Below are 18,526 nucleotides of genomic sequence, written 5' to 3' on the forward strand. Positions count from 1 at the left end.
TTATTCGGTTTGGTTGCTTTTAAAAGAAAGGGAGACAACCTATAGTAGGCCTACATGAAATCAGCAGGATTGTGTCAAAACATCTAGAATTTCTGACTTTCGGAAAAAGTTGTTTACTCTGTTCTCTGTTACTGCGTTCTCCCCATTGAATAGTTTGCATAAAATAGGCCTTTACTGTCTTCAGGATTAATGATGCGGAAACGTTGGTAGAATAACACTATTTAGATTGGTTACAAAATGTTGGAAAACATTTAGGTGACTGTTGTAGGCCTTATGCACTGCGCCTGGTAGTCATAATTATTATTCACCAAATTCTGCTATTAACTGATGGTGAACAATCTACCCCAGTCTGCTAGACATGAAACTTAATAATTTAATTGCGTATTGCGCATGTGTCTCAATAGCGTCACAACCATATTAACAAATGTGTTTTCTCTTTTTCGCTGATTTTCGTTCCATTCTTTTTGTGTTATTAGACGAGAGTTTTCCCACCAAATTTTTATTGAATTCGGCATTCTAATCAGCAAAGGCGACCTTTGTGACTCGAATTCTTTTACATGGCTGCCATTTTTCTTTTTTTTCTTTTTTTTTTTTATAGCTCCATTCACCTCACTATCGGCCGAATATTAATGATCATAAGAGTTCGTTTATCTAAAAGGGGAGGGCGGGTCCAGAGTGTAACTTATGTTTTAACTATTTTTTTTGATGTTAGAACTTTTCGCCATTTTAATCTCTGTCATGTTTTGTCTGTTTAAATAATTTTATTGTGCCTCTAAGCACTGTTTTTATACCGTTGTAATGATTTGTAATAATATATCAGATAATGTCTGTTTGTAGGTGCACTGTGAATAGTCATGGAGATGGAGAATAACCACACACCCGAGACCGAGGCAGCCGCTAACTACTTCAGGCGTGTCTTGGCCAGTGCACTGAACCCTCTTTTAGATCAGGTCGAAAACCAAGATCAAGAATCTAAGTTCGACGACGTCAAGGTGTCTCTGAGAAACATCACAAAGTTATACAAAACGGCACTGAATCAAACCACGTCTGGCTCCCGATCTGACTGGAATGATCCAGGTAACCGTTGCGCCTACGTGTTTGTGTATTTCATGCAGCACTGTCATCTAGTCCACTACTCGCTTCAACAAATCCAAGCTGATATCTCGAAAAATTGGCAAAATAAGAGTAGTCTGAATGTCTGCAGCATAGGTGGTGGTCCTGGATCGGATCTTGTTGGGCTGACCAGATTCCTTACGGACGCAGCTTTATTTCCACCATCACTTACTTGTGTGGTTTTGGATCTGTACCCTAACTGGAAGCATACTTGGGGGTCAATCTACGACCAACTGCCTGAAACATTTGACGTAACCTACCGTAAATGTGATCTTGTTAACACGGCAGCGCTGCAAGATGACATTCTACGCGTTATTGGAAAGGCCGACTTGCTGACTTTCGTGAAATCTTTCTCGGCAGTGGCTTCATTCTTACGGCAGGATCAAAGACGAGGTGACCGCCTTCGAGCTATTCTTCGCGCGTTGAAAGGGGGCACGTATGTACTGTACATTGACAATACACACTGGGACAAATCTTTCTTAAATAATTTCGCTTTACCCGCTGGACTAAAAGTTGTGTTTGACCTTTGTGGCAAACAAAATTTGCCATTTGTTCAACATTCACACACGATTAGAGAATTCAGTTACCTCCTTGATTTCAGCCCAATGCGAAACTGCGATGTGACGATCTGGATTTTGTACAAAAATAAATCCGTTCGGAGCAATGTTCAGTCCACCGAGGCTTGCAGACAGGGTCGAGGGCATTTTATCTGCGCACAACCACCAAGTCTACAGTTAAGACCCGTTCCCGCCCGCATGCTTCCCGCCCAATCTGTTCCAAATACAGGTAGTCTATCACAACATTTTGCACCGCCAAGAGCAGCTCCAAAATATCAGTCAACGGTAGATACTTCTTATAAGTATGCCTATCCGACTGCTCAAACCACACCAACTGTTCGTCATTATCAAGATCACAGACCTCATATAAATGAAGTGTACCAACCAACAAGGCCTTGCAGGGCTCAGACAAGTGAAGATACCAGAAGGCTGACAAATTACCGAATTAGCGCTTGGAAGACATTTAAGCGTTGCTTTTGTTGTACTCGCACAGACGACGGAGAATTTGAGAATGAATAGACCATTAGCCTAGCATGTGGTGTTAAACACCTACCTGAGCGGAATGATTTCAACGGAAATGGTATTTTAACTTGTTTATAATGCACTTTTTCACCATTTTAATGTAATTTCGATATGTGTACACTTCTGATTTTTTCGTAATTATCGATTAAAAAATCAGGCCCCAACATGAAAAATTAAAACAAAGCGGCTTTACAAGTTGGAGCTCCCAACTATGACGTTTTTAGAGTGATTACGTAACCGGGCTTTTCGCAAATCTCTCAGAAAAGCGCTGGATAAGGGCATTCAAAATGATTTTTTGTTTACACAATTGAAATTATCTATTTAAAGTCATATGACTCGATTTCCTTATTAATTGAAAACATTTTAAGTGAAATTCAGCAAAGTTCACGGCTTGACATTTTCGTTCAAGCAGGTCTTTAAACTTTAAATAGCTTGCTTATTGTGCAAATTGTCATCTTCTCGCGATCCACGTCATAACGTCAAAGATAAATGTACGAATATCAACTAAAAACTTCTTCTGATTCGACATTTTTAAGAAAATAGAATGGATCTGACTGTCCGTACAATTAGGAATGAATATAAACATTTTTATTCAATTTTAAATTCAAAGCAGTGGACACTATTGGTAATTACTCAAAATAATTATTAGCATAAAACCTCACTTGGTAACGAGTAATTGGGAGCTGTTGATAGTATAAAACATTGTGAGAAACGGCTCTCTCTGAAGTGACGTAGTTTTCGAGTAAGAAGTAATTTTCCATGAATTTGATTTCGAGACATCAAGTTTAGAGCTTGACATCTCGAAGTCAAGCATCAGAACGCACACAACTTCGTGTGACATGGGTGTTTTTTTCCTTTCATTATTATCTCGCAACTTCGATGACCGATTGGGAAAGTGTTCTTTATTATCAATTTAACATCTGTTTTTAAACCCAATGTACACTTTTGGTATCTACTCAAAATAATTGTTAGCATAAACAACTGTTGATAGTACAAACCATTGTGAGAAACGGCCCCCTCGTCTCTGAAAACGTAGTTCTTGAGAAAGAAGTCTGAAAGCACACAAATGAATGTGTGTAAAATTGTGTTTTTTCTTTCATTATTCTCTTGCAACTTCTATGACCAACTGGAGTCAAAATTTTTACAGATGTGTTTCTTTATGCATATGTTGGGTTACACCAAGTGAGAATATTGGTCTTTGACAATTAGGTGTCCACAGTGCGTATAATATTGTAAGACTTTAGTGAAGAACAAAAAACACAGAGTTTGTTTTCATCAAAACCAAAGTGGTCTTAAAAGTAATGACAAATAGTACAACAACTGTCAGCAACACGCACCTTTATAACACACGCTCCTGTAACAATCTTTATATCCCTTTTGCACGTACTTCTTACACAATGAACACTCTTCGCTATCATGGGCCCCGCCTCTGGAATTCAATTGATAGGCGAATTCGCTCGCAGTCCTCTGTTGGTCGATTCAAAGAATCCTTCAAAAAACACATTGTCTCCCATTATGTAACATATTTGTGATTCTGTCATTATTTTGGTTTAGTTCTATCGTCGTGGCCGTCTTATGGTAATTGTATTGTTTGTTTGTTTGTTTGTTTGGTTTTGTTTGAGGTGTTAGTTTGAGGTGTTTGTTTGTCTTGTTGGGTGTTTTGTTTTTGCGTTTCGTTTATCCGTCTCGTTTTGATGTTATTGTTGTTACTATACGCATTGTTTTATAATTTAAATGATCTTATTACCTTCCTTTGTTTTGTAAAGGCATCCCAGCTTGCAAGCTTTGCTTTAATGGGCCATGCCTCCATACAGTTTTCAGTCTTGTAACATCCTATTGTTTGTATTTGTATATTGTGTTTGTATGGAAATAAATGTTGATTGATTGATTGATTGATTGATTGAACTGTTCTGTTTAAAAATGCACAAATTTAATTAGACGTTCAATGCGCAGTTTTATTAAGATCTACAAACACCGACATGATTATTCTAAATTTAGTGATAATTTTTGACAAACACAGTAAAACTATAGCAAATTGTTTGAGAACGTTTAGTCTAAATTTAAGATCAACATAGAAAAATAAAATTGTGTGTTTATTAAGTAAGCCTTTGGGATAAATATTTTACTGTTGTTATTGGTGTGTTGTTCACGATGTTGAATGTAGTACCACAGGCATGACATTCTTTCGCTATTTTAGATTTGTTTGCACTAAGAAAAATAAAAAACTCAAAAACCCTTGTTACCAAGATGTGCATTATGCTCAGATGTTTGTACTTAATCATTGAACTTTTCCTACATTGTTTACAGACATCACAGAACGTTGCTTTACACACAATGTTACGATAACAAAGGGACAAGCCAAAAAACAACCTTGACAGTGGTGTGACTGCAGTATTGTTGTACCTTCAATATTGCACATAAATGGAAAAACCCAGCCACAGTAGTTCTGTCTGAGGGGACATAATTGGCTAGACTTGTGGACAAGCCGTTAATATGTCGTTGAATGTCGACTAGATAGCGCCCTCTTTCGGTTTCTCCGTCATTAGCCTACTGCGAGGTGGCGTCTGATATTATAGCTAATAATTTGGGGAGAGTTTTGGGTGGCTGATGCTGATAAAATAACCACGATCTCTCGGACTTGAAATCTAGTGCTCTTGTTCTCAAAAATTGTTATATTTCGCTCTCAGAAGCGTGGGTCCTTTCCTAAGTATGAGTCTTGCAATTTGACTTCGGGGGGGGGGGGGGTAATTTTAGATGGATGGCTTAGCTCAAATGTCCGAACGGTTAAAAAATTAATCGCCAAGAATTTAAAAGGTAAAAACGGCAGGGCTTTTGTCTCAAAATTTAAATAGAGATCTAGAGATCTAGGTTGAGAGACTTTTCTCGGATTGTTGAATCCTCCTCCCCAGCCCATATTGATTTCAGTGGGTGCGTTCGATATAGCTTCCCTTGTCCCGATATGAGCCGACCCTCATTCAGCTCATAGTAGACGGGCTCTTTTATTGACTTACGCTGGCTTGGTGGTCAGGGCATGCACCATACCCTCGAAAAACAGCAAGCTGTCATATCAATGGATGATGTCACCGTCAGCCAATCATCGTGCAGGAAAACCATGAGGTCTAATGGTTGATTTTTTTTTCGTAGTGGGAGTTTAGGACTACCGGTGGAAATCGCTGTATCCTGACTAGACTAGCTACGACTCGGTCTCGCTTTTATCATTTCCGGGAAGAATATGAAATAATCTATCCATATATACTAATTGGGGACTGTTGCCGACATTCATAACAGGAAAATTTGCCGTGTTTTTGTGACTTGTTTTCATTCTTTTTGAAGCAATTTTTTACGTACAAATTTCTCTTTTTAAAGTTTGAGTTGCACCGATTTTCATACAAAACGACAGATATGCTCTTCACTTCAATGTTCTGCTACATTATTTCTGTCAATACTTTTCAGATAAGGCCAAAAAAAGACTGAATTTCAGAAGCCCTTTGGACTAACTATAAACCGAGGTCACGCATGAAAAACCACACCAACCCCTGCAGATAAAACCCGGCAGATTAAGCTTGTTATGGGTTGCGGGTAGCGGTTTTTTTTTCCTAGGACGAACGTGGGCAATTAACATAAAATGGGCGTGTTTTTGCCCGAAAAACACTCTCGTGCATGCACGAGCTTTAGTGATGACCGCAAGGGACCTTGGGCCACTGGTGGTGGCATGTGGAATGAAAATAGTTGTGGTAAATTAATGGGGACCCACAACCTGCCATTCTTCTTCTATCGCTTCACACAATTGTGTACAGGTTGTGATGAACCAGTCTACCTCCTAATTCTTCCTCCATGGTCTATGGAGATATACCATCCATGGTCTATTTTTAAACTGGGCACATTTGGTAATTATTGTCGAAGACCAGTATTTTCACTTGATTTGGTAATTATTGTCGAAGACCAGTATTTTCACTTGATGTATCCCAACATGCATAAGATAACAAACCTGTGGAAAAAAAAAACATTATTTTTGTTGCAAAATTTTGTGTGCGCTCCAGATGCATAAGTGCTGTTTGTAATGCAGTGTACTATTAAATTTCATCAAAAAACATTCCGGACCACAACTGTTCATTATTGACCGTCAGTCTATTTTCATAATTGCCCTGCTCCCTGCCCCTCCCAACCATATCCAGACATATTTTATTGAGCAATTAAGACTTGGCAATGAAAGCAAGCGCGACGCATTTTATGGACAAAAAGGAGAGTTGTACAAATACGCAGTTTTACATGGTACTAAATATACATGTACACTGTACATGTAACATGTGTACGTGTATGCGTGTATCTGTACATGTTTAATATGCGTGAGTGTATTTCCACAACTATTACGTCGAAGTACGCGTGTGCATGGGAAAATGTATAGTTAACTACGCCCATTTATGTAAATTGCCCACGGCCGTCCTAGGAAAAAAAAAGAGAAAACGAGACTATTGCTTTTGTCATGCAACTTGGTACAGTGATTAATCAATCATCAACTACTTTGCAATTTTCTTTTTATTTGCAAGTAGTTATTATATAAAGCTTACACATTTTTGCCACTACGTCGTAAAACAACCTAAGACGGTGTTTTGTACCTTTAACGTAACGCATTTTCATTGTTTTGTTGTTGTTTGTTTTGCAACACTGGCTGCTACAATTATTAAAAAAGAATTATAGGCAAAAATATCGATAGGAATTTAAAGTAGGTCATTCTCTTCAACTGTTGAAAATGTAATACTCATTCACTTAAAAACCCAAGTAATAACATCCAACTGTTGCTTGGTGATTGTTCCTGTCTTTTTAGGTTCTCTTTGTTTGATGTTAAAATCAGGTCATACGAAGACCTTGGACTCCAGAATCTTATTGTCTGTCAGTAAATCGTGCAGGACTGTGGGAGGATAATAGATACGGTAGTATTTAAAAACCAAGTCTGAAATCAATAAAAAGGAAGTCAGGAGAGACGTGTCGTGCTCGTGATTTTGATTCGACAGTGACTTGTTTCTAACGTGAGCTGCCTTCATTTGCAATCTGACTCTATAACCGTCAAGTCTGGCTGCAACAAAACCTGCACTACATTACACAAATATATATTTCAAAAAGATTGCTGTCGCATTGTTTCCTACGGGTAATATTCCTCTTAAAGTTCATTTTCGTGATGGATGTTACTGGTGTTCTGTTTCTTCTGTTGGGGTTTTCTACAACCCGTGCTGCTATCTGCCCTACTGACTGGCAGAGATACGGCGAGTCATGCTACTTGCTAAAGATACAACGTATGAACTGGACTGAAGCAAATGATACCTGCATCAATTCAAACGCAGCTCTAGCTGTGCCTAACTCGAAGACAGAACAAACTTTTATCTGGTCCATGTTCCTTGATTTCTTTAAAGGGAGTAAGCCAACTAGACATCTCTGGATCGGTTGTTATTTCAACCTGGAGGCTGGTGAATGGCAGCACTGTCCGTTGAGGGACGTGCCTAACACCTATGAGAATTGGCGGGAAGGTAACCCGGAGAATCATAAGCCTGCCACGGATTGCGTTGCTATGAACTGGAAACACAACGGTCAATGGGTTGACAGATCGTGCAGTGTTAATATTTTTGCCATCTGTGAGCTCAAAGCTGACATCACCCCTGACTCTTTCTGCCATCAGACCGGTCACGATGGTCGCATCAAGTCCCAGTGTCTGGTCGGTCACGTCATGAAGGAGCTACGGGCTGATGGTGTGGTGTCGTGCGGGAAGGCGTGCCGATCAGAGCCCCGCTGTCGCTCCTTCAATCTGCTGATGAAGCAAGGTCCAGGGAAGATGGTTTGTCAGCTGAACAACGCGACTCGTCATGAAGCGACTAGTGTGGATATGATTGTGAAAGATAACTGCTACTATTTCGATCTGTAGAGACAAATAAACAAGCTCCGTGTCGATATCATATAAACTGTAGTGATGCTTTTGTCAACGCTTTTGTCTGATCATGTAAACTTCTTTTCAAAAATGTATTCTTAAATTTACGTTTGTTACTTTTAAAAGTGAAGATTCACATTTAGTATAAGACATTGGACACTTTTGTTAATTGTTCAAGATCAGTCCTCCTGTTTGGTGTGTCTAAACACATGCATAAAATAACAAACCTGTGAAAATTGTGAGCTCAATTGGTCGTCGAAGTTGCAAGATAATAGATGGAAGAAAAAACGACCTTGTCACACGAACTTTTTTTGCTTTCAGATGCTTGATTTCGAGACCTCAAAATCTAATTCTGAGGTCTCAAAATCAAATTCGTGGAAAATTACTTCTTTCTCGAAAACTAACTATAGAGGGAGCCGTTTCTCACAATGTTTAATACCATCAACCTCTCCCCATTACTCGTTACCATGTACGTTTTCTGCCAATAATTATTTTGAGTAATTACCAAGGGTGTCCACTGCCGTTAAGCTTGTAAATAAAGCAGGAATAGATACAAAGAGTCTCGCTAAGTATACAGTGCTGACTGAACACACATCTTTGTAAATGGGTAAGACCAAAATTAATGTTCTTCATCCCTGATGCAAATTTCCATCTATTAAATCATTCTAACAGTGTTTACCATCGACAGCTGCTATACCGGGCTCTCAAACTTAGTAAGTTTTGTTAGCAATAATTTTGTGATTTGTTATATGAATAAAACTCGTCTATCAGAGACTGTCTTGTCAAAGTAATGGTGTCTGTACTAATAATTATTATTTCGGGGGGGGGGGGGGCTAATCATACTTACTCGCAGCTAGAGCTGAATTGCGTAGGACGCGGCTACAACGTGTTCGAGAAGCAGGCATGCAAGGGCGCATTCAGCTGCCAGCCACATCAACCCATTATGACCACGGAGCACAGCCAAGATTGAATGTGTTTGATATTTCCCGAGAGAGGAAAACCGGATAGTCTGGAAAACCCTCGTGGCACAGCAGAGAACCAACGCTCATCTCAACTCAAGATGGCCCTGGCTGGCCGGGAATGAAACCGGGGTCACCATGGTGAGAGGCGAGCGCTTTACGCACAAGCCAACCTAGCCCTACATAGGACTCTTTCTCTGTACACAATACAAAAGAGTAAGGCCGCCAGGGCTAAAGCCAACCGTGCCAGTCTTATTGAGAAACATGGACATCTTTAAATAGAAACAGGGGTTTACCCACGATGATGGTACCAATTGAGATTGTGGCACATCGCCCCCAAAATGGCAATCACAAACGCCCTCTTGCGTTGCTTGTTTGAAGCGTAGAGATTCGTCTTCCCTGGTTTTCGGCGCACCCCTACTATGAAAACAAAACGTCGTACCAGGCAAAGGCGTTGGAAGTTCCCAGATGAGCTACGGGGAATTCCACTGATAACTGGGATTCTACGATGCCCAGGGGCCAATTTCATAGAGCTGCTTACGAAAATAGCTCGCTTATTTTTCACATGTTACTGGCAAAAATTTCATGCCATATACATTGCTTGTGACTGGTACTTAGCTGTTATTTACTTAGCATAACAATTGAGTGGAGTCTTGTCCGGTAATCTGATTTTACTAAGCAAGGATTTTTGTGCTTAAGCAAAATTTTGTGCTTAAGCAGCTTTATGAAATTGGGCCCAGCCCTGGAGGAGCAGTGCTGCCTTGAAGACCCGATGGCAACAAATGAGAAGGCCGTTGAGATGTGCCCAATTCTAGCCAAACACTTGAGAAGAAGATGATGGACTCGAAAGTAGAATATGAAATAATGTAAACTGGTCTATCTTGTTGTTACAACTGTTAATTTTGTATGATGCTTTTAAGAAGGAAAAAGAAGCAAGCAGTTGATGTTCTTGTCATTTTTGTATCGTGCATGTTCTTCTAAATAATTAATGACTTGCTTTCGATTTCGGCAATCTAAAAAAAAAACAAGATCAAACTGCGATTTCCTCGTCAGTATTTCAGACGGATAAGTGTTTTTACAAAATTAGGACTTCTCGTTTTCTAAATAGGGAGTTTTGTAGGTCTCCCATCAGGGTTGGTCTTGGTCTTCCCATTAGCTTGGACATGCTGGTCTTGGTCTGCCCCTTAGTCTTAGTCTTCGGCATGCAGGTCTTAATATTCACCATAGAGTTATATATAACTCTATGGTATTCAGCCTTGTCTTATTCTTCACCTTGGTCGTGGACATGCTTGAAAAAAAAAATTGCCTGTAAGACCAGGGGCCAATTTCATAGAGCTGCTTAAGCAAAAAATTTGCTTAAGCACGAAAATAGCTCGCTTATTTTACACATGTTACTGGCCAAAATTTCCTGCCATATACATTGCTTATGACTAGTGTTAAGCTGTTGTTTACTTAACATAACAATTGAGTTGAGTCTTGGCCGGTAATCTAATTTTACTAAGCAATGAATTTTTTGCTTAAGCAAAATTTTTTGCTTAAGCAGCTCTATGAAATTGGGCCCAGGGCCCAATTTCATGGCTCTGCTTACCGTAAGCACAGAATCGGCGCTTACGGAAGCAGGGAATTCTGTGCATACGGCAAGCGTACTTCACGGGCTAGCGGCGAATTTTGGCTTCTGTGCGTGCGTGCTCCACGTTACTAGGCAGTCTACGCTTACAAGGCTGGCGCAAAAATTCGGCGCTTGCAAGTGAGCGGGGAATCGTGATCGTAAGCGCAGAATTCGGCGGTAAGCAGAGCCATGAAATTGGGCCCAGTTCCTGTCATTATCCTCGCGGGTATAGACAGGAAAACATCTACTAGTTTCAAGAGAGCGTCTGGTTCCATAATGCAAACTTAACGTGTAAGACACAACAGGTTCGCACAATAGATTTTGTAAAGGTGATTAGTTGTACAAACTAATACGGATACACTTTTTATTTATTTGCATTGTTTTATTGTATGAATCCAGGGGTCGATTTCATAAAGAGTTAGGACTAGTCCTACAATACAATACAATAATCTTTATTAGATCCCAAAAAGGGTAATTCAAATGCTCGCATAACATAGACACATTAAAAACATTTAAAAACAGACAATGGCTAAATACAATTACAAGAAAAACCACTAAAAAGCGATAAGAAAAATACTGGAGACTGGGCAATAAATTTATAATTATCGTTAGTAAAATTGAGATAAGAAAAATACTGGAGACTGTGCGATAATTAACAATTATCGTTTAAAATTGAGATTGTGGTGTGTTATTGCACGAGGGATAAAGAAGGATGGGTAGCGGTTTGTCGCAGAATATGACACTCGCATACGACCAGATCTCCCCTTGGGATCAGCTCTGGTCGCGAGTGCCAAATTCTGCGACAAACCGCTACCCATCGAAGTACGAAGTGCCAAAGTCCTATATAGCTTAAGACTAGTCCTAGGAGAAATACCAATTGCATGGATAGTCCTAAGTTAGGACAGGTAACTGGTCCTAACTCGAGATAAGACTAGTCCTAACTCTTTGTGAACTCCACCCCAGGGTCCTCAGCAATAACACAGTTTATTGAGAACCGATGAGGGGCTACCCTTTTTACCAGAATGCATGAGACAATAAGCAATAGTTTCGTTACACATAAAGTAGAAAACCGTAAACTTAGGGTGTTTCTTTTTTTACGAGGTGCCAAATCAAAAATCGCTACTTATTCCATTTAATTGGGACACATGCCACAAACACGGTGCCAGTATAGGCGTGGTTTTACTTGCATTGTTACGATGTGACGAAAGTCAGTTCATTTACAGTGTTTACGTACAAGAATTATATAAATAATTCTCGAAACAGTCGCATTTATTTAAAAGAAAATAGTTACACAATAATAACAAACAACAAAACAATTCAACTCCAGACGAGATTTTCTAAAAACATTTTGGCTGCGGGTTGCTTCGTTCAAAAGAAAAAATGTTATATGGCCTGCATGTGTTGCACTGGGCAGTGGTTTTGAGAATATTTTCAACGGTTTATTGAAAGGTAGGGAGTGGAAAAGAATTCTTTTTATCAAAAGTAAACGATTTAAAAAAAAACATATGAAATACTCAATCACAAGGCAGTATATGTCTATTCTTGCTTTTATTTACAAGCATAATTTATATAATTTTCCACTTTTAGAAGTAGGCCTATTAACCGCAAAAATAAATGTTGCAAAAGCAGTTAAAACGATCAGACAATTATAGCGTTGACTATAAAAGCATCACTTCTAAAGACGCGTGTATTAATTAAGAGCAGTTCTCAAAATATTGACATAGCGATTGTTTCTTTCTGTCTACGGATTGAAATAGTAGCAGTTACCATTCTCCATTATATCCAAATCAGTCTCTTCATGTCGAGTCGCGTTGTTCAGCTGACAAACCATCTTCCCTGGACCTTGCTTCATCAGCAGATTGAAGGAGCGACATCGGGGCTCTGATAGGCACGCCTTCCCGCACGACACCACACCATCAGCCCGTAGCTCCTTCATGACGTAACCGACCAGACACTGGGACTTGATGCGACCATCGGGACCGGTCTGAAGGCAGAAAGAGTGAGGGGTGGTGTCAACTTGAAGCTCGCAGACAGAAAACTGATCCTCACCACAAGGTCTGTCAGCCCATTGACCATTGTGTTTCCAGTTCATGACAGCGCAATCCGTGGCAGGCTCGTTATTCTCTGGGTTACCTTTCCGCCAATTCTCATAGGTGTTAGGCACGTTCCTCATTGGACAGTTCTGCCATTCCCCAGCCTCCAGGTTGAAATAACAACCGATCCAGAGATGTTTAGCTGACTCACTACCATTGAGAAATTCTAGGAACATCGACCAGATAAAAGTTTGTTCTGTCTTCGAGTTAGGCACAGCCAAAGCTGCATTTGAGTTGACGCAGGTATCATTTGCTTCAGCCCAGTTCATACGTTGAGTTAACAAGAAGTAGCATGACTCGCCGTATCGCCGCCAGTCAGTAGGGCAGATAGCAGTCGTGGCTGTATAACACCCCAATAGAAGCAACAGAATACCAGTAAGATCCATCACGAGGAGGAACTTATGTAACTCTCGATAGTTGGATTGTAACCCGAATTAAACAATGCGGCAGAATTGTTGTTTTTTATTGAAAACAATATTTGCTCTGGTTTAGTGCAGGATTTGTTGCAGGCAGACTTGACGATACTAGAGTCAGATTGCAAGTGAAGGCAGCTCGACGTTAGAAACAAGACGCTCTCGAATCAACATCACGAACACGACACATTTATACTGATTTCCTTTTCATTGATTTTGGACTTGGTTTTCTCTTACTACTGTATCTATCCTCCCACAGTCCTGCACGATTTTACTGACAGACAATAAGACTTTAGAGCCCAAGGTCTTCTCATAACCTGGTTTAAATGTCAAACAGAGAGAACCTAAAAAGACAGGAACAATCACCAAGCAACAGTTAGATGTTATGACGTAGGTTTGTCATGTGAAGGAGTGTTACATCTGAACAGTTGGAGAGACTGACCTTCTTTGTATATATTGATGACAATGTTTTGCCCATATTAATATTGATATACAACAACCAGTTTTGTAAAACAAAGACCAGAAAAACAAAGACAGTTCGTCAGCCAACTTCCACTGGGTAGCCTTGCCTAACAAACAGTGCTCAGCGATAGTTTCTGTTTAAAGTGCTTTTTAAAATTTGGCCGCAAATCTGAAATGTCTCTCAATACGGTCTTGGTTTTTATACCAATCCTCAGAAAACATCATCTGACCTGTGTTGCTATCACTAAAAAGGGAGCAGTGACTTTGATGACATTTTCAGAGGTTTGTGTTTAATGAAAACTAGAGGATGGGAACGAATTCTCTCTTCTTAAAGATGACGATGTTGATGAAATTAGTCACTCGTGAGGCACTATTTATATATTCCTAATATATTTACAAGCTTATTAAACTAATGTGATTCTTCACTTTTAAAAGTGACTTACGCAATAATAAATGTTGAAATTACAGTTTACATGACTTTATATCCGACACCATTGACAAAAACATATCTAAACGCGTGCATTCATTACTAAGCAGTTCTTATAATTTAGAAACAGCGATTGTTCATTGTTTTCCTCTACGGATCGAAATAGTAGCAGTTATTATTCACCAATATATCCAAATCAATCGCTTCGTGATGAGTCGCGTTGTTCAGCTGACAAACCATCTTCCCTGGACCTTGCTTCATCAGCAGATTGAAGGAGCGACATCGGGGCTCTGATCGGCATGTCTTTTACTAAATGTGAATCTTCACTTTTAAAAGTAACAAACGTAAATTTAAGAATACATTTTTAAAAAGAAGTTTACATGATCAGACAAAAGCGTTGACAAAAGCATCACTACAGTTCTTATGATATCGACACGGAGCTTGTTTATTTGTCTCTACAGATCGAAATAGTAGCAGTTATCTTTCACAATCATATCCACACTAGTCGCTTCATGACGAGTTGCGTTGTTCAGCTGACAAACCATCTTCCCTGGACCTTGCTTCATCAGCAGATTGAAGGAGCGACATCGGGGCTCTGATCGGCACGCCTTCCCGCACGACACCACACCATCAGCCCGTAGCTCCTTCATGACGTGACCGACCAGACACTGGGACTTGATGCGACCACCGAGACCGGTCTGAAGGCAGAATGAGTTAGGGGTGATGTCAACTTGGAGCTCACAGACGGCCAAATAATTATTACTGCACCGTTTGTCAGCCCATTGACCATTTTGTTTTCGGTTCATAGCGACGCAATCCGTGGCAGGCTCGTCATTCTCTGGGTTACCTTCCCGCCAATTCTCATAGGTGTTAGGCACGTCCCTCATTGGACAGTTCTGCCATCCCCCAGCCTCCAGGTTGAAATAACAACCGATCCAGAGACATGTAGCTGACCCACTCCCATTGAGGAATTCCAGGAACATGGACCCGATAAAAGTTTGTTCTGTCTTCGAGTTAGGCACAGCTAAAGCTGCTTTTGAGTTGACGCAAGTATCATTTGCTTCGGCCCAGTTCATACGTTGAGTTAACAATAAGTAGCATGACTCGCCGTATCGCTGCCAGTCAGTAGGGCAGATAGCAGTCATGGCTGTATAACACCCCAATAGAAGCAACAGAATACCAGTAAGATCCATCACGAGGAGGAACTAAAGTAACTCTCGATAGTTGGATTATAACGCAAATTAAACAATGCGGCAGAATTGTTGTTTTTATTGAAAAAACATTTGTTCAGTTTATTGCAGGGTTTGTTGCAGGCAGACTTGACGATACTTGAGTCAGATTGCAAATGAAGGCAGCTCACGTTAGAAACAAGACGCTGTCGAATCAACACCACGAACACGACACGTTTCTACTGACTTCCTTTTCATTGATTTTGGACTTGGTTTTCTATTACTATCGTATCTATCCTCCCACAGTCTTGCACGATTTTACTGACAGACAATAAGACTTTAGAGCCCAAGGTCTTCTCATAACCTGGTTTAAATATCAAACAGAGAGAACCTAAAAAGACAGGAACAATCACCAAGCAACAGTTAGATGTTATGACGTAGGTTTGTCATGTGAAGGAGTGTTACATCTGAACAGTTGGAGAGACTGACCTACTTTGTATTGATGACAATGTTTTGCCCATATTAATATTGATATACAACAACCAGTTTTGTAAAACACAGACCAGCTAAACAAAGAAAGTTCGTCAGCCAACTTCCTCTGGGTAGCCTTGCCTAACAAACAATTCACAGCGATAGTTTCTGCTATGCTGCTCTTAGAAAATTTGGCCGCAAACCTGAAATGTCTCTCAATACGATCTTGGTTTTACCCAATCCCCCCAAAAACAACATCTGACCTGTGTTGCTATCACTAAAAAGGGAGCAGTGACTTTGATGACATTTTCAGAGGTTTGTGTTTAATGAAAACTAGAGGATGGGAACGAATTCTCTCTTCTTAAAGATGACGATGTTGATGAAATTAGTCACTCGTGAGGCACTATTTGTATATTCCTAATATATTTACAAGCTTATTAAACTAATGTGATTCTTCACTTTTAAAAGTGACTTACGCAATAATAAATGTTGAAATTACAGTTTACATGACTTTATATCCGACACCATTGACAAAAACATATCTAAACGCGTGCATTCATTACTAAGCAGTTCTTATAATTTAGAAACAGCGATTGTTCATTGTTTTCCTCTACGGATCGAAATAGTAGCAGTTATTATTCACCAATATATCCAAATCAATCGCTTCGTGATGAGACGCGTTGTTCAGCTGACAAACCATCTTCCCTGGACCTTGCTTCATCAGCAGATTGAAGGAGCGACATTGGTGCTCTGATCGGCATGTCTTTTACTAAATGTGAATCTTCACTTTTAAAAGTAACAAACGTAAATTTAAGAATACATTTTTAAAAAGAAGTTTACATGATCAGACAAAAGCGTTGACAAAAGCATCACTACAGTTCTTATGATATCGACACGGAGCTTGTTTATTTGTCTCTACAGATCGAAATAGTAGCAGTTATCTTTCACAATCATATCCACACTAGTCGCTTCATGACGAGTCGCGTTGTTCAGCTGACAAACCATCTTCCCTGGACCTTGCTTCATCAGCAGATTGAAGGAGCGACATCGGGGCTCTGATCGGCACGCCTTCCCGCACGACACCACACCATCAGCCCGTAGCTCCTTCATGACGTGACCGACCAGACACTGGGATTTGATGCGACCACCGAGACCGGTCTGAAGGCAGAATGAGTTAGGGGTGATGTCAACTTGGAGCTCACAGACGGCCAAATAATTATTACTGCACCGTTTGTCATCCCATTGACCATTTTGTTTCCGCTTCATAGCGACGCAATCCGTGGCAGGCTCGTCATTCTCTGGGTTACCTTCCCGCCAATTCTCATAGGTGTTAGGCACGTCCCTCATTGGACAGTTCTGCCATCCCCCAGCCTCCAGGTTGAAATAACAACCGATCCAGAGATGTTTAGCTGACCCACTCCCATTGAGGAATTCCAGGAACATGGACCAGATAAAAGTTTGTTCTGTCTTCGAGTTAGGCACAGCTAAAGCTGCTTTTGAGTTGACGCAAGTATCATTTGCTTCGGCCCAGTTCATACGTTGAGTTAACAATAAGTAGCATGACTCGCCGTATCGCTGCCAGTCAGTAGGGCAGATAGCAGTCATGGCTGTATAACACCCCAATAGAAGCAACAGAATACCAGTAAGATCCATCACGAGGAGGAACTAAAGTAACTCTCGATAGTTGGATTATAACGCAAATTAAACAATGCGGCAGAATTGTTGTTTTTATTGAAAAAACATTTGTTCAGTTTATTGCAGGGTTTGTTGCAGGCAGACTTGACGATACTTGAGTCAGATTGCAAATGAAGGCAGCTCACGTTAGAAACAAGACGCTGTCGAATCAACACCACGAACACGACACGTTTCTACTGACTTCCTTTTCATTGATTTTGGACTTGGTTTTCTATTACTATCGTATCTATCCTCCCACAGTCTTGCACGATTTTACTGACAGACAATAAGACTTTAGAGCCCAAGGTCTTCTCATAACCTAATTTAAATATCAAACAGAGAGAACCTAAAAAGACAGGAACAATCACCAAGCAACAGTTAGATGTTATGACGTAGGTTTGTCATGTGAAGGAGTGTTACATCTGAACAGTTGGAGAGACTGACCGACTTTGTATATATTGATGATAATGTTTTGCCAATGTTAATATTGATATACAACAACCAGTTTTGTAAAACACAGACCAGCTAAACAAAGAAAGTTCGTCAGCCAACTTCCTCTGGGTAGCCTTGCCTAACAAACAATGCTCAGCGATAGTTTCTGCAATGGTGCTCTTTAAAATTTGGCCGCAAATCTGAAATGTCTCTCAATACGGTCTTGGTTTTACCAATCCTCAGAAAACATCATCTGACCTGTGTTGCTATCACTAAAAAGGGAGCAGTGACTTCGATGACATTTTCAGAGGTTTGTGCTTAATGAAAACTCGAGGATGGGAATGAATTCTCTCTTCTTCGAGATGACGATGTAAAGTGTATGAAATACTCACTCGTAGGCACGACCATCGTCTAATTGGTCCTTTGACGGGCAACTGGAGCTGCGCTCGTGTCACTCGTGTTCGTTTCGAAGAGTAATTAAAATGTACAGCTAAAACCAAAAAGGGTGGAATAGCAATAAGGTATACTAAAGCAAAAGAGTACTTAAATTTACTATCACACATTCCATATAATTACGGTTATTAATTTGTGTTGTTATCATTGATCTCCATTATAATGGAGATCAATGGTTTTTATACAGAAGACACCACACTCTATACTGATAGCGCGCCCTCTCTTGAGTCATCTAGCCTGCAGTCCATACACTGA

The 18,526-nt window shown here is 40.1% G+C and overlaps 5 protein-coding genes across 5 annotated transcripts; 2 read left to right on the plus strand and 3 right to left on the minus strand.

Moving 5' to 3' along the window:
• The first annotated feature begins 849 nt into the window (after positions 1 to 849).
• LOC139950742 (uncharacterized) lies at positions 850 to 4,405 on the plus strand. The gene has a single exon (XM_071949537.1). It carries the CDS (start codon positions 855 to 857, stop codon positions 2,187 to 2,189), a length of 1,335 nt encoding a protein of 444 aa, XP_071805638.1. The 5' UTR covers positions 850 to 854; the 3' UTR covers positions 2,190 to 4,405.
• A 2,963-nt stretch (positions 4,406 to 7,368) lies between these two features.
• On the plus strand, positions 7,369 to 8,106 carry LOC139950244 (galactose-specific lectin nattectin-like). Its single transcript, XM_071948859.1, has one exon. The coding sequence runs from the start codon at positions 7,369 to 7,371 to the stop codon at positions 8,104 to 8,106; it is 738 nt and encodes a 245-aa protein (XP_071804960.1).
• Positions 8,107 to 12,418: 4,312 nt separating this feature from the next.
• Positions 12,419 to 13,156, minus strand: LOC139951016 (galactose-specific lectin nattectin-like). The gene has a single exon (XM_071949836.1). It carries the CDS (start codon positions 13,154 to 13,156, stop codon positions 12,419 to 12,421), a length of 738 nt encoding a protein of 245 aa, XP_071805937.1.
• A 1,371-nt stretch (positions 13,157 to 14,527) lies between these two features.
• LOC139950334 (snaclec alboaggregin-B subunit beta-like) lies at positions 14,528 to 15,265 on the minus strand. Its single transcript, XM_071948952.1, has one exon. It carries the CDS (start codon positions 15,263 to 15,265, stop codon positions 14,528 to 14,530), a length of 738 nt encoding a protein of 245 aa, XP_071805053.1.
• Positions 15,266 to 16,627: 1,362 nt separating this feature from the next.
• Positions 16,628 to 17,365, minus strand: LOC139950387 (snaclec alboaggregin-B subunit beta-like). The gene has a single exon (XM_071949020.1). The coding sequence runs from the start codon at positions 17,363 to 17,365 to the stop codon at positions 16,628 to 16,630; it is 738 nt and encodes a 245-aa protein (XP_071805121.1).
• Positions 17,366 to 18,526: the final 1,161 nt, after the last annotated feature.

The sequence above is a fragment of the Asterias amurensis genome, chromosome 18 (assembly GCF_032118995.1).
Source record: "Asterias amurensis chromosome 18, ASM3211899v1".
Classification (NCBI taxonomy): domain Eukaryota; kingdom Metazoa; phylum Echinodermata; class Asteroidea; order Forcipulatida; family Asteriidae; genus Asterias; species Asterias amurensis.